Raw genomic sequence first — 17328 nt, forward strand, 5'->3', positions numbered from 1 at the left:
GTGTCCTTTGTAGGGACATGGATGCAGCTGGAAACCATCATTCTTAGCAAACTATCACAAGAACAGAAAACCAAACACCGCATGTTCTCACTCGTAGGTGGGAACTGAACAATGAGATCACTTGGACTTGGGAAGGGGAACATCACACACCGGGGCCTATCATGGGGAGGGGGGTGGGGGGAGGGATTGCATTGGGAGTTATACCTGATGTAAATGACGAGTTGATGGGTGCAGCACACCAACATGGCACAAGTATACATATGTAGCAAACCTGCACATTGTGCACATGTACCCTACAACTTGAAGTTTAATAATAATAAATAAATTAAAAAAAAAGAAATATTAAAAAACGTATTATGAATTTATCAAGATAAGCCATGTTTCATGCCTTCTGCCAATTTTGCTTTTTACTATAGAATTTATTCAACAGCTTAAAACAGCAGGGTATTGGTTATCATTGCCCTTCCAAGGTAATTTTTCATATACTAATATTTAAGGTCTATGTCATATTATTAGGATTTATAAATTTTTGGCAAAAAAATCCACAATGTTTGTGAAAGCTATTATTTACATTATTTGTAATGTATTATTTGTATTATTTACTTTAATTGAAATCTAATGTGACAACTATTGCCGGACACAAAACAATATTCTTATTGTGTAATTTTTTGGCAAAAAATCACTATAGTTTCTGACATCTATAATATTTTGAAATAAAATGTGTCTCAAATATATCCTCTTCAATTTCATTGCCACCTAACACAATAGCTGTTGCTGAAAATAAAAAATTGTAGTAGTCTATTTTTTCTGGATAACAAATTACATAACCAAAAATCAGAAAAGTCCTCTTCTTAGCTACCCCCAAATCTAGCCACAGTGGAATATTACTTATTTTCTCAATATATTGTGTATCTTTATTTTTATGACTCCATAAGTTTGCTCACACTTCTTCCTCTGTCTCCAATAGGAAGGAAACTCTTTCTCATCTTTTCTACCTTGTAAATGCCTTCTCATCCTTCAAAACTAATTTGTGATAGACATGAGATGTGGGATTTGTCCCTACACATTCCTCTTTTAGAACTACTATAGTTTCTATTACAGGCAGAATGGATATAGACAGCTGTGTTTATATTGGGAACTGGGTAGCCATGCTAGACAATTGAACCAGAGGTGAACCCCTGATTAAAGATAAACTAATCAGAACCCTCACTCAAGATTTTGGAGTAGAGTCTCTAAAAGGCTAAGCAATTTACTGAGCAGAACTGCACTTCATGATCACATATATTGGGGATAGAATTTTGCTTGTCCCCGTGGCAAGTGGTAGACATTACAAATTACAATGGAACATAAATCATAAGTGAGTCTGCAGAATGCTTTCCATCCTGATTTTTATGAGTGGTATCAACTCATGTCTCCTATTTGCTTTTTCTAGTTTAAGTGCTTTTTCTTCCTTGAAATAAAAGGGCGAGAGAAGGTGATGGTTCAAATACCACCTCTTCTCTGAAGCTTTTTCTGAGTAGTTACAGACTGATTTAATTAATTTTAATCTGTTGTCAGGTATTAATGTATGTAAGATAATACCACATAATATATATATTTCATTGTCCAATAGCAAAGACCTAAAATTGAGTGACTACGTTGAGCTAGACATAATAGTATTCTGATGCATGCATTACTCTCACATCTACATTACTGAGGGAGCCATGACTCAATCCCAAATCTATCCCGTTCTAGAGACTGTTTCTAACCACTAAACTAAATCAACTTCCAGCACTAATGCTCATCGTCTCCCTTGCTAAACAGTAAGTTCTTTGAAGTTAAAGACCAATATTATACGCATCTTTTCAAATGCTAGCATAGTGCCCACTGGACATGGCAGACTAAATACATGTATATTGAATTAAAATTTCTTAGCATTACTTAGATAGTAGTCCTAGATTTTTGATGTGATTGACCATTTCTAAGCTGTCGACCTTACACTCAATATATAAAGGACCACATACGTACCCACACTTTTGTACAAATATCAAAAGCTTAAATTATGAGAGTATTTTCTTCTTCTTTAATATAAAGATAAGGTATTTCTTTTATAATTCAACATTGCCCTCAGAATAGTGTCTTAGAAGGTATGAAAATTGCAGTCACAGAACTCAATGGAAGACACTTTATAAGCCTAATGGTAGTATTGTCTTTTTTTCTTTAAGACTATAAAAGAAAGTTGATAACATGATAAAGTTTGATAATGTCACCAATTTAAAAATGAAGGGCCAAGCTCATTCCTATCAATAGATTAGACAAAGTTTTAAATATTCAACTCTTCTAGCAAAACAAGGAAAGGGAGTGGTGAGAAAAGGCTTGTGATTGTATTTAGTAATAATTTCAAAATCAAAGTAATTAGAACAAGTCTAGCTTTAACTGAATGCCAGAGATTACTGTTCACTGTGAAATTTTAGGATAAGCCTGTATTTCCCTTTTTCTTCTTTGATACAGTTTAGCAACAGCTTAATCATCACTTGGTCAGTGATAAGCAGGAATCTGGACATTTTGCTCATACCAGACTTTATTAGTAGCTACAGAAAGCATGCATTTTGGACTTTGCTTCAAATATTAGTCATCCTATAACTATACTAGCACATGAACATGAAAATTCTATACTCATGACACATTACTTGTTAGATCAAAAACTCTCGAAACAACTTAAACGTCACTGGTTAAAATGATTGTAGTATTGCCATTCCAACATACTACAAACTTAATGTAACCTTTAAAAAGAATGAGTCACCTCTCTATGTATTATATAAAATGATCTACAAGATACATAGAGTAAAAAAAGCAACATGCAGGACAGTGTGTAGAGTATACTAACATTAGATAAAATACCTTGTGAAATTTTCCCAGGTGCATGTATTTTCCATTAAAATACATTGTTTAAAAGTCACACAGCAACAACAGACATTTTAAACAATCATTACTCAAATTGTTCTAGATTCCTTAAATAGTCCTCTTTTGAATTTGTATTTTATCTGATTTCCATCTTCTAGCCTCTATTACTAGCTAATAAAAATCTACAATTTTTTTTTGGTATTTTTCACCTTTACAAATATGAAGAATTCTTTTTAATGGAAAGCCTTCCTAATTTCTCAGCTGGATAGGAAGAAAAGGCGTCCGTCTTTGGTTGGTTTTGTATTCTTCCACACATCTTCTCATCTGGAGATGAGAAGCAAGAAAGGCTATCACTAGGGTCAATGTACTGAGGTCCGTTCCTGTAGAAAGGAAAGGATCCAATAACCAGAGCCCTTTAAAAGTTTGCTTCTTTCCCCATTTAAGCAGAATGCTCTCTTTCTTCTTTTTGAAGAAAAAGTTTCCTGTTTCCTTTCCTTTATTGTGCTTTATTGGACGTGGCAGGCCTTAGAATTGGCCTTTCTGGCACTTCAGAAAACAAGCGAATGTAGAAAAAGAAAGTTTCTCCTGGGTGAGGAAGCTGAGACTTCCAGACAAAAGGAATGTAACAGCAGACATCCTGCCAGTTCCTCTTTCAGTGAAGAACCACCCAAAGCTTGTGTCCCATTGGTTGAGCCCCTTGAAATTGAACGACTTCCAGGAACACAAAAACAACAAACGGTCTAGTACATCTGCATTATTTAAGGAAATATTTGCACGATTGATTGATTAGTCACTACTATCCTTTGCAGGCCCAAAACGCAGCAGTTTGTGGTTTGGGTGCAGACTTTAGAATACTACAAAAAAAGTGTAAATTGGGAAGTTTCCTTTCCCTTTTTCTCAGTATGAATAATATGAAATCTGGCAAGTAAAAATGCAAAGAAAATTTAGATTTCATTCCTGTGGGTTTTCTTTAAAATACTGTATTCCTATCCTCATTCCAATCAATAGATTTCAGGTTAAACAAAATTTGAAATATTAAACTCACCGAGCAAGAGAAAAAAGAGTGGAATGAGGAAGGATTTGTGATTTTTAATGAATAATTATTTTAAAACCAAAATAATTAGAACAAGTCTGCTTTGCATGTAGTAGTAATTAAGATACTGCAAATTATTTTGTTGGGTACAAAATCTGCATGTATTTGTTAACTGTATTTATGGGCACACCTCCTGTTCCTGCCAATCACCAAGTACTTTGGAGTATTATTTTTGCGGATGATTTTCTTCCTTGTCCAAAAAATATTGACCATTTAGGTATTATTAATTTATTGGAAACTATTTTTGAAAGTAGTAATGTAAGATTCACTCTCATTCTGCCATGACCATTTGGGTTTATCAATGCAGAATACGTCTTTCTTTAAAGTTATTCTAGAACTGATCAATATTGTCTTATATTTAGACACTGTCTTTTCTCTGATCATCTTTAACCATGTCACACGTCTGTTCCTGTAGAACACACACATACGTACACACACACAAACCTCTAAGATCACAATCCCAAAATGCATGTCTACTTATAACATTTCATGATATTACATGTTAAAGTTTATTTCAAAAACTATCACAGCCTAAAGAGAAATATAATTTAAGCATTAAGAGAGTATATTTCAGAAAATAAGCTAGTATTTTCATGTAAATTTTAGATACCTATCATTTGTCATTCCAAGAGATCCTTGCATTCTAGACTCCAGAATTAAAAGGGGTAAAGGGTTATGCTTTTAAGAACTATAAGCTGAAATGATTTACTTCAATTCAATATAGAATATTTGTCAGTCAAGATAACAATCAATGTGTACAAAAATTTACATAACAAGAGGAATAATAGGCAGTGCAGCACCTTTAGAAAAATAATTAAAAGTTTTGTTGCATTTACAGGTAAGTGCCACACTGAGAATTTACAATACAGTAATTTACTGCAATCACAAGGGAGTTCCATAAAGAAACAAAGCTCTTACACTCCAGGTTTTTGGAAGGTGTTATTGGAATGCTTAACTGAAACCACAGAACTTGTATATCCTCAGGATTGAGTTGATGAAGGTCATAAAAGGTTTTCATAGCATCTATTATATAAAAGGAGTCCACTGCATTTGGATAGCTGGTTTAGTGTCTCTGACAAGTGTGAAGCCTAGAAGAATTACTGGCTTGATGGTGATCTTTCTGTATCCGGCAAGACAGACCTTCTCCGCAGTAACAACGCTGGAATATTTCTAGCCCATGAGAGCCTTTTCTCCTATGCTTGGTACACACTTGACCTTCTTTGAGGACAGGTTTACAGATCTTGGACCAGAAGTGTCTAGCACAACACAATCCTGTGGCACAGTCTGATGACCGGAGACACACAGAACCTTCTTGTCCTATGAAGAAGACAGCAGGAAAAAAGTACATAGTTACTGTTAAACTTGCATCATTTCAGTAAAATAATTCAAAAGACATTTTTGATGTGCTAAGAATGAGTCTTGACATCCTTACCTTTGGTGTGATACATTTTTGAAGACAATGTTGTTCTTCTGGAATACCCATCCAAAGTGCTATGATCATTACCAAAACTTTCAGTAATGGTTTCCTCAATTTCCCCTCGGAAATTATTTTGATCAGAAGACACACATATTCCTAAGGAAGCAGGAAATAGTGATTAACTTCAGGGTTGTAATGCATTACTGCTGACAGCTGTGACAGTGGCAGTCTGTCATGCCAGCACCAACTTGAGATACTTCATTGCAGTGACATCATTTTAAACCTCTTTACTGTTAATACAAAACTCTCTAGATGGACAGAAGCACAAATGTGTATACTGTATACAGTCAGTCATATGTAATATCCCTAGTATAGCCATTTAAAATACTTTCCCACCAACTGTGGTAGGGGCAAGTGAGATTTCTGCCCATTTTAATATTACCTTTGGGGTAAGAAAAAGAAAATCAGTCGCTTTTAAAAATGTTCTTAAAAATAACTTCTCTGCCCCTGGTGCTATATGGGTCCTGCCAGACTAAGTTAAGCAAATGCAATTCCAGCTGCCTGGAACATTGCAATCTCACCCACCAGTTACTTTACTGTGTAATTTCCATATTACAGAGATTTACTTAGTTCATCCTGGAGTACTGCTGGGTCCTAAGGAGGGTCGTCACCCTGTTAGCTTATTTCTGGAGACCTCTTTAGCTGTCTAAATCCACCTTTTGAAAAATTAAAAGTTAGTGGGTCTGTGGTTGGGGGGGGCGTACTTATATTAAGGCAGCAGAGGGTAGAGGGAGGGGGAAGGATGGAGAGGTCAGGTTGTGAGGGTATCAAGATCTCTCTTAAAAATCGCCCATGCAGATAAATCACTGTCCTCTGGCTGACAACAGTTGCAGCAAAAATCAGAAGGAGAGGCCAATCTGGCAAAGCTGTGAGAGTCACAGTAAGAAAAATGAAAAGGGCAGCAGAACGCCAAAGCTGGTTTCTTTGGTCTCTATATAATCCCATCGTCCTCCCCATCATCTCCCTTCTCAATTGACCTCAAGGTTCTCCTAGACAAATTTTTATGGAAGGGTCCACTACGAGGTGAGCCGTTGCATTGAATCATTGAGGGCCACGGAGGAAGATAAGGACCTCAGAGACCTCCGAACTTCTCTCTTCTTCCTGATTAAACACTTGAAATGAAGATGCTTCAGCGGAATCCTGCATGCTGAAGACCCATTTGCAGGTGGCGCCGCAGAATTCTGAAGGTGGAGTTTTTTCCCCCCATTCGTAAACGCTCAAAGGCTGGACAGTTTTAGTGTGAAGGGAGCTTTCAGGACTCACCATTTTTGCAGTAATTCCCGGGGCAGCACATAGCGTGACGCATGCAGCGTTTTCGGCGCTTCCTGCAGGCGAGACAGATTTGCACGCCCGCGTCCCCTCCGCGGGTGGGACTAGCGCAGTACTCATCAGTGCCGCACTCCTCATCCTCTGCGCACGGGTACGGCTGTGGGAAAGGTTCGGGGAGAGGGTGAGGCATCCAGAAGTCCAGGTACCCGCCCTCTTGGACCCGGGCGCTGATCACAGTCCCTATCTGTCTACCTCTCCAAAACCTGCTACCGCCCACTGCTCCCAATTGCAGGGTTGCCAAATGCTCCCTGAACCGCACACACTCAGCACGTTCTACTCCCTCCTCTCCAAATAGGACCCTTTCAAGGTCAGAGCATCCTCGGACTGCCCGACCCCTCTCACCTGGTAGTTGTCAATGGTCTGGTACTTATTCCCGCCCGGGTACAGAATTCCTGGCGCGGCGCTGACTGCAGAGCCTGGGTGCCCCGCAGCGCCGCCCAGCGGTGGGGGCAGGTTCTTGATAGCGTTGGAATTGAGAACCGAGTTCAAGGTGGCGCTCACTCCCAGCAGAGGGTGGCCGCCAAGAGCCGCCGCTACCAGCGCGACCAAGACCCGGGCAGCTCCTGCTGCGCCCAGAGCCATCATCTCAGAAGGACTCAAGAAGGAGAAAGAAAGAGAAAATGACCGTCACTTTGCAAGCCTGGGTCCCCACGAAACCGTGCCGGTGCGGTTGCACAGTCAGGGTCTGGGAGCCCCCTGCGGTCCCGGAGTCCTGACTGCAGGGAGCACAGAGCTCTGTGCCGCCACCGCCACCGCGGCTGCCTTTATACCGCGGGCCCGGAGCATTCCGGCCCCTTGGGAGGGAGACAACAAAGCCAGGATGGGATTTCAAAGCGCTGGGAGGGGCTGGGAGGGGGTGTGTTTGTGTACATGAAGGGGGGCCTTTGACACTCTTCACCCTGCTCCTCCCTTGCTTGGTCGCTCGGCTGGCCCGGCTCACCTTCGGGGTGACGGCTAGCAGCGAGCATTATAGCAGACGACTTTAATAAATGCAGGCGGCAGGAGGAACTCTGGGAACTTGGGCGCCCTTGCCTGGCAGTAGGGGTTGAATTATCCAGATCTGAAATACTTTTCAGAGCCGAGGGGTGATACGCTCTGCAAAAGCACTTTTTGCACCTCTCCCTTACGCCAATACTCGCAGACTGTGCGCACAAGTCATATTCAGTATTAAATACAAACCGATCTGTAATTCAATGGCTCTAGCAAGACGCCTCTGAGAGGGCCAGGTGGCGGGTGCAAGTTGCTCATTAACCCTTCAGAGTCGCGGTTTGCAGATCTGAGTTAGATCCCTGGCTTTAAGGTCGTTCAGTTGCCCTCCTCCCCCTCTCCCCGCCGCCACTGCGAGAAAAATATGCAAAGAGAAGGAAATTTGCACATCAAACGAGGGTAAGAAGGAAGAAGAGCTAATTCTCTTTTGATGGGAAGTTTAGAGAGGGAGGCGAGAGACTGGCGTTTAGAAATTAGATCAGGGCTGGAGGAAAGAGGGAAATGACCGTCCGATAATCAAACCATTTAATGTTCTTTGAATCAGGGCAATCGCGGCAGTAGATGAACTTGATTAGGCAGACGCCTGAGATCAAAGTGGCCGGGGCCAAAGCGGACAGGGTCCAACGTACCGGGTCAGTCGCCTTTCCCCGTTCTTCCTTCTCAGTGGTGGGCTAATGCGGGGCAATAGAAACCCTTAGGGCTTAGCGCCTGACTTCCTCATTAGTATATCATATCGCAACGCTTCCGAACGCAGGGTTTGCTCCCAAGTCATACCTTGCACGGGACCACGCAATACCCCTTCTAGGGAGATATGAAACTACCTTGAGGAGTAGAAGAGCTGGAAGTGAATTAGAAAGAGAATTTGACGTCATTGAAATTGGTGTGTAGCTATAATAAAGTAAAGCTGGTGTATAAGAATGGTGTCATGCTTATAAATGGGAAATGATCTATTTAATTCAACAAAAACTTATTGGAAGCCTAGAGCCCTGGCATTGGGCTGCCCTCTGGGTTGTTGCCTTATTTCTATTTTTTAAATTTTTTGGTGAGATGGGTGGTGGGGGAGGGGCACAAGGAATACAAATATTTATGAGACACAGGTCTCATTTTAAAGAATAAAGTTCTCTTTATTCTAATTACAGTAATAATAAAAGATGTAGTAACAATAAAATTATAGTAATAAATATAAAATGTACATAATTCTTTTAGAAACAGATTGATATTGTAAGTGTCAGAAAATAGACAACTGTTTTGTGAGTTTCGAAAAGGGAGAGATGACTGGATAACCACTATTGAATTAATAAAGAGTAAGATGTATTTATTTTGTGCTCCTCTAAGCTGTATAGATTTAGGCTGTCTATAATGACTCCACATGTTGACTGACCTACCGTAGTCAGAACTGGGGCCACCACCAAGTAAAGCCAGTGACAATCTTAAAGTAATAAAATCCTAAAGTTTAGTGGGGTAAGGAGTAATTAAAACACAATTTACCATGGTCTGTGTTCTAGCTCCTTCAGTTTCAAAGGTTATATTAAGAACATCATCTAAATCATTATTGAATGGTACCCTAGTTAGACTAGTGTTCCTCCCATCCCAAATTCCATCTGCCCAGGAAATTATCCTGTCAGGAATCGATGCGTTAAGCACCTTCACTGTACTAGGAAATCTGTAAGCTGTGTTAAGTTTGAATGAAGTTGAAATGTGGAGAAAAATCCGCCTGCCAATCAGAAGGTTGGAAATGTTTCTTTTTAGTGCTATTACCCCGTTTAAATATTTAGAATCTAGAAATACATTTGTGCCACATTAAAGGTCAATCTCTTGCCTTTTTTTCTGAAGAGATAGTATGTGATTAATACATTTAATGAAGTTGGTTCATTAAAAGTTTGGTTTCACAAAAAAATTCATTGCCTGGGGCAAAAGAGAAGAAAGTGGAACAATTTAATCAACAAAGGGAAAATTCTGTTATAACAAAGAAGTTTGTTGCATAAATTCAACCTTGATCTCTGAAAACAAATCATATGTCTATTATGTTTCAATATTCACTGAGTCTGGACAGAATCTGTGATATTGAGTCAGGAGAGCTAAACCAAGCATAGAAGTTCAAGAGTGGGCTAGCTTCTACCTTCTTCCTCATCTTTCACTTTGCTCCTGAAGTTATCATGAGTTTAAAACGAATAATGATTTGGCCAATATCTGAGTTCCTACTTTGTGCTAAGCATTATACATGATATTGTGTGGTAAAAGATGAGTTCTCATATAATCTACCTTCAAATCATTTAGTGGGCAGAGGAGAGGTAACCTCACAAATTATTCAGTGGAGAAATTACATGGGTGGTCCTCAGAGAGGGCTAAGTACATAGTAAATCATACCTTTGTTCCAAATGAGGAAATTTACTTTTTCAGTGCTTTTTCTCCATTTGAAAATCCTTTCCAGGATGTGGTTTGCTCACTGGCAACAAGAGTGCAAGGTAGATAAAGAGGTACAGTAAAACTCATTGTTCCATCAGCAGCCAGTTAATATTCGGCGTATACCCGTTATTGGGAGCATATCTCACAATATGAAAGGCAGGCTTCTTGTCCTCAGAAAGCTTTCAGTCTGTGAGTAGTTGGGGAAATACAATATATTTATATGGGGCTGGGGGTAAAAATTTTTCCACCATCGATTATATTTTGCCAGATACTAGGTCATGGAGAAGCAAGAAAAAGGTGCAGGAACTGTGACCAACACGCCTCAGGAAGGAGAGAAGGTTCTGGTGATTGTCTGAGTCTCTCTTACAGCTGGGTGACAGAGGAGGTGTGAGCCAGGGTAGGTGAATTTAGTTTATTAAACTGAGTTTATTTAGTCCTGTAGGGAACCCTGCCTCCTATTCAATCTGGTATAAATATGATGATAATTAATGTAACAAGTTTAATATTTTATATTATATTTTTAAATAGGTGAAATACGCTTATCAGTGTGGAATTGACTCTCATAACTCAGGAACAGCATAATAATACATGTCTTCTTTATATTTTAAGTGCTGGATGCCACACATAGAATATTTCTCAACCTTTTCATCCATGAAGGAGACAGACAAATATACTCCAAAACACATCATGCTATTCACTATTTTTCCATCTCTGTTATTTGTGACTGTTGATTTTTTTTAAAAAATTAATACATTTTTATATATTTTTTGAGACAGGGTCTCATTCTGTCGCTCAGGCTGGAGCGTAGTGGTGCAATCATGGCTAACTGCAGCCTTGACCTCCCAGGCTCAAGTGGTTCTCCCACCTCACCCCCCAGTAGCTGGGACTACAGCTTCATGCCACCACATCTGGCTAATTTTTAAATTTTTTTGTAGAAACAGTGTCTCACTGTGTTGCCAGGCAGAGCCGGTCTCAAACTCTTGGGCTCAAGTGATCCTCCCACCTTGGCCTCCCAAACTGCTGGGATTACAGGCATGAGCCACAGCGCCCAGTCTACTGCTGTATTTTTAATTCCCTCCTTTCCTCTTTTCTTTTCTCTCTCCCTCCTTTCCTACCTTACTTCTTTCTTTCTTTCTCTTGATTAAATCAAAAGAAGCAGATTTGTTGCCATACACTTTTACTTTGCTAGGAAAATACTGCATAAATATCATTCCTTACGGTGTGTGTTGCTAACATTTTTGTTAGTGTCAATCTTGAATATAGTAGGGATTCCTCATCCCTGATGTTTTGTGAAAAAAGTGATACGACTTTCTCATTGACTTTTAAAACAGTTTAGTCTTAATGTTCTTCGTGATGTTAAAAGAACTTTTAGACCTGGTCCGTTATGACTCCCCTGAGAGCTGGATTTTCTGCACTCCCCAGTACAAACAGAAGGCAAGATTGGACCGTGATTATGTTGATTTGAGCGGTGGAGATGGTCAGCCCAGATAAATCAGGCTCCGTTGTAGCTTTCTAATCAAGCTCAGAAGATGTGTTTTACTGGAGCAGGACATTAAAAGTTAATCTGAGAGTAGAGCCCGGAACCCAGAAACATTTGACTAAAACACAGTGAAGATAGTGGCTAAACCAGATAGATATCTGCCTGCATCTTTTCTGAGGTCCTGACACTCAGAAAGGTCTGTGGTGGTGGGTATAGGGAGTGCAATGTCCTCTTTGAGTCCCCTAAAGGATTTAACATCTCCAACCCTAAGGATAGGCCAGAGTTTGCAGAAAGCAGGATGTAGGATCCCATGAAACAGTCTCCGCATCTAGAGAAAAACAGTTTTCTTCCATGTCATTGGGTTCCTATTATTACCTCCTTTATAAGACAGCTCTTCTCCCAGGGTATGGCCAAGAAAGGCATCGTGCCAAGGAGTCAGAAGGCTGGGGATGGTACTCTGTATAGGGTGCCAGCCATAATCTGGCTCCTAAATATGGGAAAGCCACTTAACTCTTGGTGTGGTGCTGGCTTTTCTTTATAAAATGGGATGAAGGGGAGATGGAGAGGTTCCTTTTCACTACAAAAGTCTCTCTCTCTTCCTCTCTCTCTTTTCTTTTTCTTTCAGCACTGCCAAGAGAAGGCTTTTTTTTTTTTTTTTTTTTTTTTTTTTTTTTTTTTTTTTTTTTTCCCTCAGGTTAAATAAGCACATCCTGCAAGGAATCTGTTCTTTTATGCAGCCTAAAGATCAAGTAATAATCATTGACATCGATACTAAGCATGTCGATTTTGAAGAGACTGGCATGTAAGTATTAAGTGCCTGGAAATAACGTGAATTACTTGAACCAAGCGACTTTCTAAAAAATGTGTGTGTGTTTGTGTGTGTGTGTGTGTGTAGAGATAGAGGTTGTTTTCCCATCACAAAATTGGTTGTAATATTTAAAGCTGATGTTTTCGGCTATCACTAATTCTCCAACTAGTGAATTGTAAAGGCCCTTAAGGTGAAAAGTAGAAAGTAGGACCTTAAAAAACACTTGAGTCTTGACACCCACTCTTAGAAATACTAAAGAGTGGAAGATGTAGGCTATTAAATGGAACTATTAACTTTTGGCGGGGAAGAGGAGGAGGGATGTATAATTAACTCGTGTGACGATTCTTCATCACCCTTAAGTTGAACAAATTAAATCATTTTCAGAGAAGTCTAGGAGTCCTTGGCAGGAGGCACGTCGGGATACCTCTCGGGCAGACCTATGGGCTCCCAAACCTGAGTCTTTCCGCAAAGGCCCTGCCTCCAGCGCGGGCGCGTTTCCCAGCGCTCAGGCCCGGCGCCCCGCGCCCTGCACCAGGCGGCGCGGCGAATCTCCATTGTTCACGCGCTCCCAGTGCCGGCTGCTCACGGTGGCTGCACTTGGGTGTCACAACCCGTCGCTAGCATACAGTAGTGTAAAATGAAGCTTGTTTAAAGACTCTCTTTGATGAGCGAAGATCAAACGGCCTGGGGACCCCCGGTCTTAATCAGACTTGAGCCAGGATGGCATTTTCACAAATAGTCCGTTTGCTCGGCTTTGAGCAGACTTTGTGCTCAGCACATTCATCCGGCTGCGGGGCGGGTAATCCCGGCTGAAGCCCCTTGCCTGGTCGCAAATCCATTCACACTACAATGGCTGCTGTTGGTTTGCTGTGTCAGTTCATGGGCAAATAAATACAGGGCCTTTCTGACTTAATTAGAGGCGGGTGAGGGGAAAGGCGACTGAGGGGAAGATTAAAGCTCTGAGGGACATCAGGCTCCGCCGTGTCTCCGGCGTCCGGGGGAAGGTGGGAGAAACCCGCTCTTCTGCTGCCTCCTGGTGGAATTTCCGTAGAAGTTCTTAGTAGGGAAGAGAAAAGAATGTATTAATCCTGTAGCTATATTTATTTTCTATGTCCAATTACTTGTATATTTTCACAACTGCCTATGCTGCAAACTCTCTAAAGCCAAATATGTTTTGTCCTTCTTAATATTCTACGTAATGTTTTGTTAAAAATTAAATCTACACGTGGTAGAATTAAAATGGTAAGGTCTGGTATTGTCACCACCATATTCTTAAAAAAAAAAAAAAAAAAAAAAAAAGAGCTGGGGTGCGAGACTTAGGTTCTCGTTAAATGTTTTAGTTTGGTTGAAGTTGAAAGGCTCTATATTGCATTGCTGGATAAAAATGTCTGGGTCTCCAGATTACTATGTTAATATATAATGTTATAGGGAAATGCCAGGCCAAACAAATGTTAAGGAAGTTCAGACAATAGAACTATTCAGGGAGAATGGAAATATAACAGAATATTCTTTTTAAATTTATTTGGATAATAAAAATATTAATAATCTCAAGTTTACATTTTCAAAAGGAAGATAAAAACATTCAATAGGTTTATGCAAAGCAATAGTTATAATGTACTATTTAATAGTTTCATTTCATTTGAGTCAACATGATGTACACGGAGAAAAGGAGCAGCAGGAAAATTAATAAAACACTATATTGGAAGTGCAAGTCCTAACATAGTGTATGTAGCTGTTAATATATATGCTAATGGAAGTTATGCATTTTATTGATAGTCAATATTTTAAACTAGACCCAATCTTGTTCTTCTATCTATTTTTTGAAGAATTCTGGCAGAAAAAAAAAGTTCATTTTTTTTTTAAAGATTTCTTTTAAAGAAGAAAAGATCATGGAAGATGTGTAAGAAATGCCATCTCTAAACGTTCAGTTCAATATGAATTGTGTACTCAATGTGTAGCTATCAGTTAGATGCTAAGTAAAAAATTGTGTACTATTATTTTAGGATTATATTCTAAAATATATTTATAATAATGACTTTAAGAAGCAAATCGACCTCAACCAAAACCTCTCAAAATGTCATTAGCATATTCATCATACTTGTCTACATTTCCTGATTGTGCTATTTTCTCTATCAGTATCTCCATCTTCTCATAGTATTACTGCAATCCAGCTGATTCTGTTTACCACAAGAATCATATTCTCTAAAGTAAGCTCTAAGTTTAAAAAAGAAATGAAAAACATTTTGCAAATACCAACAGCTTTGTAAATTCAGCAGAGCCACAAGCTTACTTAGAAGCTGAGGAGGCATTGAGGCAGAGAGTAGAGTGGCGAATTAGCTTTCTACTAGAGCCATATTCTCCTACGCCTTCTTGCTAATACCATTTACTAGTATCATTTACACTAAGAATTTTAGAAGGGAACTCTGGCTAGACCTGTGAAGTCTAAAGGTTTAAAATGCATGTTTTCTTTGTATTTAGAGTTCCTGATTTGCAGGCAAAGTCCTAAACTTGTCTGAAAAATTACTTTGCTAGGGTTTAATTCACAGCTGAGATTAGAAAAATAAGTAAGTAAATAAATAAGTGGAACTTTCTTACAAGTATGTAAGGAGTAGGGGAGAAACAGATTTTTTTTACTGTTTTTGTAGGCATTGAAAGGCAAATATTAGTCAATTAAAGGTGCTTCTCTTTTCCTTAAAAAAAAATCTACTGAGGCCAGGCATGGTGGCTCATGCCAATAATCACACTTTGGGAGGTTGAATCAGGAGGATTGCATAGGCCCAGGAGTTCAAAACCAGTGTAGGCAACATAGTGAGACCTCATCTCTACTAAAAATAAAAAATTAGCCAGATGTGATGGCACACACCTGTAGTCTCAGCACCTTGGGAGGCTGAGGGGAGAGGATTACTTGAGCCCAGGAGGTGAAGGCTGCAGTGAGCCATGTTTGCACCACTGCACTCCAGACTGGGTGAGACAGTGAGATCCAATCTCTTAAAAAAAAAAAAAAAAAAAAAAAAAATTCCAGGCCAGGTATGGTGGCTAACGCCTGTAATCCCAGCAGTTTGGGATGCTGAGGTGGGTGGATCATCTGAGGTCAGGAGTTCAAGATCAGCCTGGCCAACACGGTGAAACCCCATCTCTACTAAAAATACAAAAAAATTAGCTGGGTGTGGTGGCTCATGCCTGTAATCCTAGCTACTCAGGAGGCTGGGGCAGGAGAATTGTTTGCACCTGGGAGGTGGAGGTTGCAGTGAGCCGAGACCACACCATTGCACTCCAGCCTGGGCAACAAGAATCAAACTCCATCTCAATTAAAAACAAAACAAAACAAAACAAAACAAAACAAAAACAAAAACAAAAACAAAAAACAAACAAAAAAAATCATCTATTAAGAACTCTTCAGGTCTGAGAGCTCTGATGTACAAGGGTAGGAGAAGATGGAGTCCCTGATCAGGAAGAGAGAGATTTTTCCCTTCTTTCTCCTTTTTGTTCAGGCCCCCAGTGGACTGGATGATGCCTGCTCACATTGGAGAGGACAGACCTTCTTTACTCAATCTAATAATTAAAGTGCAAATCTTTTCTGGAAACACCCTTTGAGACACACCCAGGAATACTGTTTTACCAGCAATGTGGGTATCACTGATACCCAAGTTAACATATAAAATTAATCATCAAAGACAATTTCAAGTGAAAACTGTGACTCCACTGACCATGGAGATGGGAAGATGTGCTCACAATTATACAGTACATTCACCATATAGATATGATTTTATTTTATTTTTTTTTGAGACAGTCTTGCTCTGTTACCCAAGCTGCAGTGTAGTGGTGCAGTCATAGCTTACTTCAACCTCAAATCCCTGAACTCAAGTGATCCAACTGCCCCAGCCTCACAAAGCACTGGGATTACAAGCATAGCTAGAACTACAGATGCATGCCACCAGGCCTAGATAATTAAAAATGATTTTCTAAATAGAGATAGAATCTCACTATATTGCCTAGGCTGGCCTTGAACTCCTGACCTCAAGAGATCCTCCAGCCTCAGCCTCCCAAAACACTGGGATTACAGGTATGAGACACTGCACTAAGCCCCACACAGATACAACTGACATAAATAATTTCAAAAGCATATGCAATAGTACGATGAAGTATGATATTTGGGTAGTAATAAGTTTTGAGTATATAGTTTGAGTATTTATATATTTTGTATAATTTTTATAACATATACTGTTATTTAATATACTTTAATTGTAAGTTTATGTCATTTAATTTTTAGAAATTGTAGTCCTTGAATATTGACTTTTATACCTATCCCTTGTCCCAGATGGCTATTAAACCAAAGCTCAACTTCAACAGACTTGAGAAATGTTCTCAGAGTAAATGAAGTTTTAGTGGCCACTTTCATGGTTCCCACCTTCCCTTAGATTTTGACTTGGCTTTTTCTTAGTATGTTGCCAACTTTGTGAGATTTTTAAGGGAGAGAGAGGAATGTAACATATACACACACACACAAACACACACACCCACATAGATACATATGTAGTAGCATTTTATTTTTATTTTTATTTTTTTACTAAGTTTTTTTTTATTATACTTTAAGTTCTAGGGCACATGTGCACAACGTGCAGGTTTGTTACATATGTATACATGTGCCACGTTGGTGTGCTGTGCCCATTAACTTGTCATTTACATTAGGTATAATCTCCTAATGCTATCCCTCCCCCCTCCTCCCACCCTACAACAAACACCCGTATGTTCCCCTTCCTGTGTCCAGGTGTTCTCATTGTTCAATTCCCACCTATGAGTGAGAATATGTAGTGTTTGGTTTTCTGTTCTTGCAATAGTTTGCTGAGAATAATGGTTTCCAGCTG

At 39.6% G+C, this 17328-nt stretch overlaps 1 protein-coding gene and 1 long non-coding RNA gene across 3 annotated transcripts in view; one reads left to right on the plus strand and one right to left on the minus strand.

Annotated features, from left to right (window-relative positions):
• Positions 1 to 4461: 4461 nt before the first annotated feature.
• Positions 4462 to 7521, minus strand: DKK1 (dickkopf WNT signaling pathway inhibitor 1). Its single transcript, XM_007963444.3, has 4 exons — positions 7125 to 7521; positions 6717 to 6879; positions 5409 to 5549; positions 4462 to 5293 (listed from the first exon to the last, which is right to left on the minus strand). Exons 1-4 carry the CDS (start codon positions 7365 to 7367, stop codon positions 5040 to 5042), a joined length of 801 nt encoding a protein of 266 aa, XP_007961635.3. The 5' UTR covers positions 7368 to 7521; the 3' UTR covers positions 4462 to 5039.
• Positions 7522 to 7592: 71 nt separating this feature from the next.
• LOC119627842 (uncharacterized) overlaps positions 7593 to 17328 on the plus strand; it is a 37522-nt gene continuing 27786 nt past the window's right edge. Inside the window, exons 1-4 of one of the 2 annotated variants that reach the window (XR_012093998.1) lie at positions 7593 to 8168; positions 8314 to 8401; positions 10444 to 10572; positions 12281 to 12457. This is a non-coding gene — a long non-coding RNA (uncharacterized lncRNA). The remainder of the gene's footprint in view (positions 8169 to 8313; positions 8402 to 10443; positions 10573 to 12280; positions 12458 to 17328) is intronic. The other variant, XR_012093999.1, reaches the window with a different exon arrangement.

This window comes from Chlorocebus sabaeus, chromosome 9 (genome assembly GCF_047675955.1).
Source record: "Chlorocebus sabaeus isolate Y175 chromosome 9, mChlSab1.0.hap1, whole genome shotgun sequence".
Classification (NCBI taxonomy): domain Eukaryota; kingdom Metazoa; phylum Chordata; class Mammalia; order Primates; family Cercopithecidae; genus Chlorocebus; species Chlorocebus sabaeus.